Consider the following 9,436-nt stretch of genomic DNA (forward strand, 5'->3'; position numbering starts at 1 on the left):
ATATATATATATATATATATATATATATATATATATATATATATATATATATATATATATATATAGGGATCCCTATCCTAGAGAGAGGAGCTGTATGAGAAGGATGTAGGATTTATGGAAACATAGATATCCATCATCCAAACTGACTATGAAACAACTTTGAACCCAGTGTTCCAACATTCGAGAGCACAACCTGCTATCACACCTAGAGATTTATGAGATACAACAACGATGCTACGGCAAGAGGAAGCCAGGACGACAGGTCAGGGGGGAGATACTATCATCCCCACCATCCAAATATGGGTACCAAGCCTCACTGAGCCCTGAGGAACTGAATACGAGGGCAGCTGACCTGAGAAGTAAGATTGTGACCAAGCTAGATACCTACGACCTGCATCCCTTGCCAAAGCTAAGCACCAATGTACCCTCTGAAAGTCTGCTAGAAGATGTGAATGCAGCACTGGTTTCCATCACAGAGACCAATAAACTGGTATACACCACAGCAACAGTGATCCTTGACATACTTGGCTATAAGATCAAGCCTACAAGTAATAAGGAACATTGTCCCCCATGGAGGAGGAGGCACACAATGATAATGCCCCATGGCTTCAGGATCTAGAATCTGAGCACACCAATCTTTCAGGACAAGAACCAGCAACCATAACAGTGGCAGACATCCAAGACAGTCTCAGGAATGAAAAGCTGGACTGCACCAGGGCCTGACATGATCCACACCTACTGGCTGAAGAAACTGACCGCTCTCCATGAATGTCTAGCAGAGCAATTGAACCGGCTGCTGATGGAAGCGACTCACCCTGAGTGGTTGACAGTATTGATCATGAAAGACCGCCAGAAAAGGGCAATTTCTTCCAACTACCCGCCTACTGAGAGAAAGGAGCGACACAGAGGACTATTGAGCATCAGATTCACTATACAGGATGCAACAACCAAGATCCTGGAGTACATCAGGAAGAAAGCCCCCAGTGATGGTCTACTAAGTGAATGTCTCAGGCAGCAGAAACCCAATGTGGAAGAGGAGAAAGAGGAGCCCTCATGGAAAGACAAGACCCTGCACAGCATGTGGCTAGAAAGGGCTGGACTGAAGGACCACATAGAGGCACTAATCATGCCAGCAGAAGAGCAGGCCCTCAGCACAAGCACAACAAAGGCCGGGGTCTATCATACGAGGCAGGACCCAAGATGCAGGCTGTGTGAAGATGCCCCTGAGACAGTCCAGCACATAATAGTAGGGTGTACGACGCAGGCAGGCAAAGCATACAAGGAACGCCACGACCAAGTGGCTGGAATAGAGTACAGGAACATCTGTACTGAGTATGGACTCACAGTGGGAGACTCCACCTAAGGTGGTGGAGAATTGCAGGGCTAAGATACTGTGGGACTTCCAGATACAGACTGACAAACAGGTGATGGCTAACCAACTGGACATTGTTGTGATAGATGAGATACAGAAGAAAGCAGTGGTGATAAATGTAGCAGTCCCAAGCGACTGTAACATCAGGAAGAAGGAACATGAAAAGCTCAAGAAATACCAATGGCTGAAAGAGGAAATAGAGAAGTTGTGGAAAGTCAAGGCCTCAGTGGTACCAGTGGTCATTGAAGCACTCGGTGCTGCTACTATATGAGCAAGCTTAGAGAGGGCCTATTAGGAAATGATGTGGGAACTATGGAAATATAGACACCCATCATCCAAACTGACTACAGACCAACTTCAAACTCAGTGTTTCAACATTCCAGAGCGAAACCTGCTATCACATCTAGAGATTGACAAGATACAACAATGTTCCTACAGCAAGGGGGCGCCAGGGCAACTGGTCAGGGGAGTGATACTATCATCCCCACAATCTGACAATCTGAGTATGGGTACTAAGCACCTGAGAAGTGAGATGGTAACCAAGCTAGATACCTACAACCTGCCCCACTTGCCAAGGCTAAGCAACAATGTACCCTCTGAAAGTCTCCTAGAAGATGTGAACTTGCCACCTGTCCAGTATCCCCTGCCTTCCTCCCATTAGCTGCTGGAGATAGGCACCAGCCACTCATGACCCTGAACAGGTTTAAGCAAGTACAGAAAATGAATGGATGGATAGTTTTTAACTGTTTAAACCCAAACTTTGATAAAGATTAAAATCTTTACTCACATTTCCATTGACAATGACATCAAATCTAATAGCATATGCTTTAACCAGAGTGCGATAGTCTGTCCCATTTTCCATCTTGTAGTACTTTGCAAACCTGTACAAACAAATCCATTACAAAATTCTTAGCAATTAATTGGATTACTTTCATTGTTACATTTTGTAGAATAATTTTTATTTGACCTAAACCTTAGGAAGAGTAGTCATATTACAACTTAATTTATTTAAGTAGTAATAGCTCATTCAGCTTGCCAACTCCTAATAGTCTTGTCTTTGGATAAGTTGTTTTCTGAGGCTCCATGCTCAAAATATCTATTCTGTAAAAATAGGGACTTTTTTAAGACTTAGAACAAAGACAAGAATGAATTATGCAAAGATAAAATCTGTTCTTTTAATTGTGATATTTCTTGAAATAAGTTGAAAAAGTAGTGTTGAAGATTTATGTATTTTTTTATCTAATAAGAAATGAATCAAATAGTATTAAACAAACAAACAAACTGTATTATTCTGTTAAAACACAAAACAGTCCAGTGATAGTGCTAACGGAACCTTTTTTGAACAGGAAAAAATAAGCTCTGTCTGTGCAGACGCTCAGGTTCCAACTTTGTCAGAATCTGAGTGGCTGGTAGTAATTCGAAACCAGAGCGATGATGGCTCTTTCATCCAATTGACAGTTTTCTCAGTCTTGTCTTGTTTTGGTCTTTCATACTGGTCCCTCTCCTCTCTGCTTCCTTTGTTGTTTGTTTTACCTAAGTTTAAAATGCACATTTTGTCTAGATTTGTTTTGTAAAGTCCAGCAGTAGAAAAGTTAAAGTTAACTTAAATCCTGATTTTAAACACCCTGTTCAAAAGATTCTCATATTTTAGATTATTTATAGTCAAAGTCTTCCCTCAAATCATAAAGGTTAATTCTTGCTCCAGAGTGTTATCCTTGTTAAATCATTGTATCACGTATCACATTCAGATATTTCTGAGTAGTTACTTGATGGCAGAACTGAAAATATTATCCCCAAATTCTTAGTTTTAAATTTATTTGGTTGTGTTGATTTATTGTTAGTGACACAGAAGGGGCTGTAGCTAAGTGTGGCAAACCACTGTCTACAATTTGGAAAAATAAAATTACTACATAGCAAAAACAATTAGCTAGCTTGTTAGAGTAAAGGCAAGAAAGCTTGTATGCATGTGTTCGTTTTTAAGTAAAGAACTTGATGTTTGCATGAATTAAAAATACTGAAATGTACATAGGGTTGCCAATTGGCTCTTAAAATAGTGATTCTCAACTTGGATGTGGAAGAGGGCCACTAAAGAGTTCAGGGGGGCACAAGTTTTTAATTGCACACAGACTCGTAATATACAGATTTAGACAAATGTGTTAGTATTGGAGGGGATGTTTGCAGGTTTACAGGTTTCATTGCTTGCTTAGAGGTTAGTTAAAATAAGAATGTGTCCAACTTTTTGATATTACTGAACCTAAATGATGATATTTTGTTTGTTCTCAAACACAATGCGTTCTGGTAATAAATCCAGGAGCACAGATTAACTAAACTGGATTTTGAATCTGTCCTCACAGTTTAATACACCAAGGGGATAACACCTGGCAGATACAAATTCAAGTTATGTGACTCAGTTCTTTGACTGCAGCCATATTTTTAAGTCCTTACATACCTGAAATTGTATCCAGGCGAGACAGCCGTTTTCTGTGACATGGCATCCAGCCGGGTGAATGAGTATGCAGGCTTACACTGGTCATCTGACTTGTCTAGATCACACATCCAACCGATCTTTATTCCAATAACTCCACCCTGGAAGAATTATCATGAAGAGAAAAGTATTTGATTGACTGAATCACACTTAAGTCACAATCATGGTTGGTCTAAACCCTTTCTGCATAAACCACATGTACATCCCCAATTACAAAAAAATTGAGATGTTGTGTAAAATGTAAAAAAAACAAAAACATAACAAAAAAAAGAATGTAATGATTTGCAGCACTCATAAACTCCAGATTTATTCAACATGAAACATAGTAAACATGTCAAATGTTTAAACTAAGTAAATTATACATTTGAATTTGATGGCAGCAATACATCTTTATAAAGTTGGGAGAGGGGCAATAAAAATATTACTATAGGTTATAAGTTCCAACACCATGTGTACATACCCACACTTGATACTGCATGCCAGTACTACAGTACCAATACTACTTTACAGTGTAACTTTCTCCTCTTAATGAACCATTTAAGTGATACAGGGGGAGCAGGGTCAGCCATGCGGAGGTATTTTAAAGTGAATAATGGTGACAAAAGTAAAGCGGACAGCAAATTAAAAAGGTTTTCAAGAAGAAGGTGTGACAATCTGCCATTCCACCACCTGTTGTGTATTTCCTGATTGGTCGGCTTCTTGACAAACCGCAGCTGCTCTGGATTAGAATCAGCCTCCGAAGCATTCTTGAGGGAGTTTGGAGGGACAGACCAGCGCTGATGCATTAATTGCCTTTGGGTAATCAGTCTCAGCCCCAACCTACTGAGAAGTTTATTTGTGTGCTTCTAACTTGTTTTCTGTTTGTGCCTGTCCAGAAAACCTGATCCTGTTCCTGAGCACGTCTCCGTCTCCAAGCTGTCAAACCCAGTTTGCCTCCTACGTACCGTGAGCCCTAGCCTGCGAGCCTCCCAGCCTGAAACCCGTCCGCACAGATTGCCTTCAGCCCACCAGGGAACTAATGGACCACAGAGGACCATTATTCACCTAGCATCACCTAGTAAATAAAACTCACTAACCTTTAGCTAACCTCGCTTGTGTCTTCCGTACCTCGAGTTACTCACCTTCGACAAGACCCGTAACCCTAACAGAAGGACTTTTAATACAAGCGATTTGATAAACATCTAAAGAAAAAAAACAACAAATTGACGCCGAGTTCAAAGAATAGCAGGAAACGGCTACTGTCTGTTATTAAGCAGAAGAGAATCCTGTAAATATACAGATTTGAACACAAGCCTCCTTGAAAACTCATTTTCAAAATAATTGTAAGAAGTGGAATGGCATTTATTAGTAAAATGTAGTTTGTTTGTGGTGAGGAAGAGTCTTACAGAATCAGACTTACACACATCAACAATTAAGACACAGCTGTTAGGACAAATGTTGAAAATATTCTTTCATAAATATATTATTATTTCCAGAACAATCTAAATACTGTCACTTTAATTAAAAACAATCTATAATATGTCACAACCTGCTCGGGATTGTGACAAAAACAGAGGGAAAGGAACACAAGGACTGTATTTTAAATGTTTTATTTAAAAACAGGTTGCTGAAAAAATAAGGAAGATCAAGCCTGTCAAAAAAGAAGTGATATTAACCTAACTCAACCTAACCTAACCCTAACCAAAGTAAGCCAAACCAAGACAACAACCCATGGAGGACAGACAAGAAGAGGGGATAGGCCCAATGCCCCCCCATCACACAACACCTATCCTTTGTATACATGGTTAAATCAGCCAATCAGGTGTTCCTAATGACTACCTGTTGCACTCAGTGGAGCCATCCCCTCAGTCAGACACCCGACAGGGTCATCACTATATCAGCAGTGCGGATTGGGAATCACCTCCTTGGGAAGATAGGGGTTAAAACTCAGTTGGTTGTTTGATGCAAATCACTTTAAGTTTTAATTCAAAATACAGTCAGAAAATTTTAAATATTAACAAATGAAGAATCTTTCATTTTAGTAGTTAGATCAAGACAAACAGATGATGTAGTGCTCCTCATATTCTTTTAGGAGCCAATGACACAGAAAACCAACTGAAGAAGAATCTGGTTGTCGGCTCACAGACGCCCCCAACGGAAAGACACTGGTTACTGCATCATTGACTCAACTCACTCGCCAATTGTATTGGTACTTATTATCAGCAAATGCTCAAATTTGAAAATATGTGGTATTGGTGGATCACTACAAATAGGAAACAGCTTAAGGAGCATCTTGCAACAAATAAAGTTAATTGGGAACAAGTCACTGTTTATAAAAAGTGCATTTAATGACGGTAAATTTTTCAGAAGTAAAGATGGGTAGAGGTTCACTAGTTTGCAAAAAACTCTGAAGACTGACTGTACCATCATAACAACTCATAATGTAATCAAACAATTTCAGGTTTCTGGAGAATTTCTGTGCTCAAAGGACAAGGCTAAAAGTCAATATTGGATGCCCATAATCTTTGGGACCTCAGGCAGCACTGCATTAAAAATAGGTCTGATTCTATCATGGACATCACTACATGGCCTCAAACCATTGGCTGTAAACACAGTTCACTATGCCATCCACAAAGGCTGGTTAAAGCTCTATCATGCAAAGAAGAATCCGCATGTGAATACCATCCAAAAACACCATTGTCTTCTCTGAGCCAAAGACAGTTTAAAATGAACTGAGGCAAAGTGAAAAACTGTTCTGTGGTCAGATGAATCCACATTTCAAATTTATTTTGGAAACCACAGACCACATCCTCTGTAGCAAAGAGGAAAGGGATCATTCAGCCTGTTATCAGCACATAGTTCAAAATCCTGTTTCTCTGATGGTATGGGGGTACATATGTGCTTATATCATGTGGCATGGGCAGCTAACACATCTGAAAAGGCACCATCAATCCAGAAAGGTATACACCGGTTTTAGAAAAACATATGCTCCCATCTAGAAAAAACAAAATCAAAAAACAAACAAAAACAACAAAATACAGAAATCCAGCATGGTAGACCCAAGACTGACAAACACCTAGAAATCCTACATCAGACTAGGATGGGACAGCATTCCCATCCAAAAACTGCAGCAACTGTTCTCAGTTCCGAGGTGTTTACAGGCTGTTAGAAAAAGAAGACCAGATATTTTACAGCGGGAAACATGGCCCTGTTCTAACTTTTTTTTAGATGTGTTGCTGCCATCAAATTCAAAGTGACCTAATTTCTTCTTTAAAAAATGCATATATTTTGAGTTTAAACATTTAATACATTTACTCTTTTATTATAAAGTAAATATGGATAATCATATTTGCTAACCACTGTATTGTTATTTTTGGGGGGTGGGAGGGGGGTTGTTTTTGTTTTCACATTTTACACATAGTCAAAACTTTTTTAGATTTGGTGTTGTTTTTTTTCCTTCACTGCAATTTTTGTTCTTTCAATTTTAGTCATACTGTATACACACTTGCACGCACACACATAATCAGGCCACTTAATCAGGTGCATCTGCCACTCCTCTGCCATTTCTTTTTGTCCATATATATGCCACTCATTGGATATTTTCTCCTCTTTTAGACCCTTCTCTTTTAACTCTGAAAATGGTTGTGAGGGAAAATCCCAGTAGATCAGCAGTTTCTGAAATCCTCTGACCAACTCCATCTAGCACCAACAACCACACCACATTTAAAACCCTTAAATCTCCTTTCTTCCTCATTCTGATACCAGGTTTGAACTTCAGCAAGTCATTTTAACTACACCTACATGTCAAAGACACTGTGTTGCTCCCATGTGATTGACTGATTAGCTATTTGTGTTAATAAGCATATGAACAAGTGTAACTAAAAAAGTGGCCAGTGAGTGCATTTGAAATTAGATATTTAAATACACTGTATAAAAGACAACCATTTTTTTCTCAGTTTGACATTAAATCTGACTAAACCTTTCCTGTTTAAGGTTAGTTAGGATTTTCAAAAGTCAAATATATTTGGTAAATGACCAAATAATAAGACAGTCTTTTTGTAGGACAAAAAAAAATATTTCTTCAAAGTCACACTTTTACATCCATTTTCTTAGTATTTGGTAGCAATGCTTGTATATTGTATGGTGTGGGTCAAATCTCTTTTCAACTCTGCTCACTAATTTTCCATATAACTAAGTTTAGAGTTTTGTGATGGTCACTCCAAAACACTGACTTTGTTTTCCTTCAGCCTCTTTTTGACTATTTAACAGCATGCTGAGGGTCATTGTCTATTTGAAGACCTATTTGAGTCCAAGCTTTAACTTCTTGGCTGATGTCTTGATACCGCCTTTTTTGTGACGTGCACCAGTCTCTCCTACAGCAAAAAAACCCATAACATGATGCTACCACCCCCGTACTTCACAGTTAAATTGGTGTTCTCAGGCTTGTAAGCTTCCCCTTTTTCCTTCAAATGTAACAATGGTCTTTATGGCCAAATAGTTTAATTATTTTTTTCTAATTTTTTTAAACTAAGCCTTCCGGAGGCTTTTTAACTTTGTGTTTTTTTTTCTTTTAAAGCACTTTCAGATATTTTGAAAATATGAAGTGCATTAAAAATATAAGGTGTTGTTATTAATAATATTTTTAGTTCCATCAGACCACAGGACATGTCTCCAATATTAAGGTCTATGTCCCGTGTGCGTTTACAAACTGTAATCTGTCTTTCCAATGTTGCTGTCAGAGTAATGGTTTGTTCCTCTCTGAGGGACCTTTCAGCCCATGTTGGGACAGGACTTGTTTCACTGTGGATAATGACACTCTGACCAGCTTCAGCAGCTTCTTTACAAGGTGTTTTACTTTTGTTTTGGAGTTGATATGTACATTTTGAACCAAAATGTGTTCATCAAACACAGAACCGTCTCCTTCCTGAGTGATGATGGCAGGATGTTCCCATGGTGTTTATACTTGTGTATTATTGGTTGAACAGATGAATGTGAGACTTTCAGGTATCTGGAAAATGTACCCAAGGATGAACCAGAGTTGTGGAGGTTGACAATTCTCTTCCTCATATCTTAGCTGGTTTATTTTCACTTTCCTCATTATGTAACACAGAGAAGCAATGTGTTTGAGTTGTGCCTTAAAATCTATCCACAGATCTGCCTTCAATTAACTCAGATGTTGTCAGCTAACTTATCAATGTCAGGTGGTGGGGAAACGGAGACGAACCCAGAGTGCAGACTCATTTTAAAGAAAACTAATTTATTAAAATAAAACAAACAAAAACAAAATATATCATCACAAGATATCATCATCTTGGCTTTCCCAAATTGTTTAAAGGCATAGTATTCACAGCCTATGTAAACCTGCAATTTTAAAAACAGTGCACACAGTATATTCCTCATTATTTGGGCACTTAGCAAATAGAAATTATTTGGGAAATCTTAACTAACTTGAAACAAAAAAGAATTAGTCTGATTTAATGTCAGACAGAGAGAATAAATGATTGTCCTTTTATATAGTGTATGTACACAACTGGTTTCAAATATATATATATATATATATATATATATATATATATATATATATATATATATATATATAT

General features: G+C 38.3%; 1 protein-coding gene across 1 annotated transcript in view; it reads right to left on the reverse strand.

Annotated features, from left to right (window-relative positions):
- Positions 1-9,436, reverse strand: part of p2rx3b (purinergic receptor P2X, ligand-gated ion channel, 3b) — a 38,329-nt gene that overhangs the window by 6,556 nt on the left and 22,337 nt on the right. Inside the window, exons 8-9 of the mRNA XM_037976299.1 lie at positions 3,822-3,958; positions 2,160-2,253 (exon numbers count right to left, since the gene is read on the reverse strand). Coding sequence (XP_037832227.1) covers positions 2,160-2,253; positions 3,822-3,958 — 231 coding nt within the window. The remainder of the gene's footprint in view (positions 1-2,159; positions 2,254-3,821; positions 3,959-9,436) is intronic.

This window comes from Kryptolebias marmoratus, linkage group LG6, assembly GCF_001649575.2.
Source record: "Kryptolebias marmoratus isolate JLee-2015 linkage group LG6, ASM164957v2, whole genome shotgun sequence".
Lineage (NCBI taxonomy): Eukaryota > Metazoa > Chordata > Actinopteri > Cyprinodontiformes > Rivulidae > Kryptolebias > Kryptolebias marmoratus.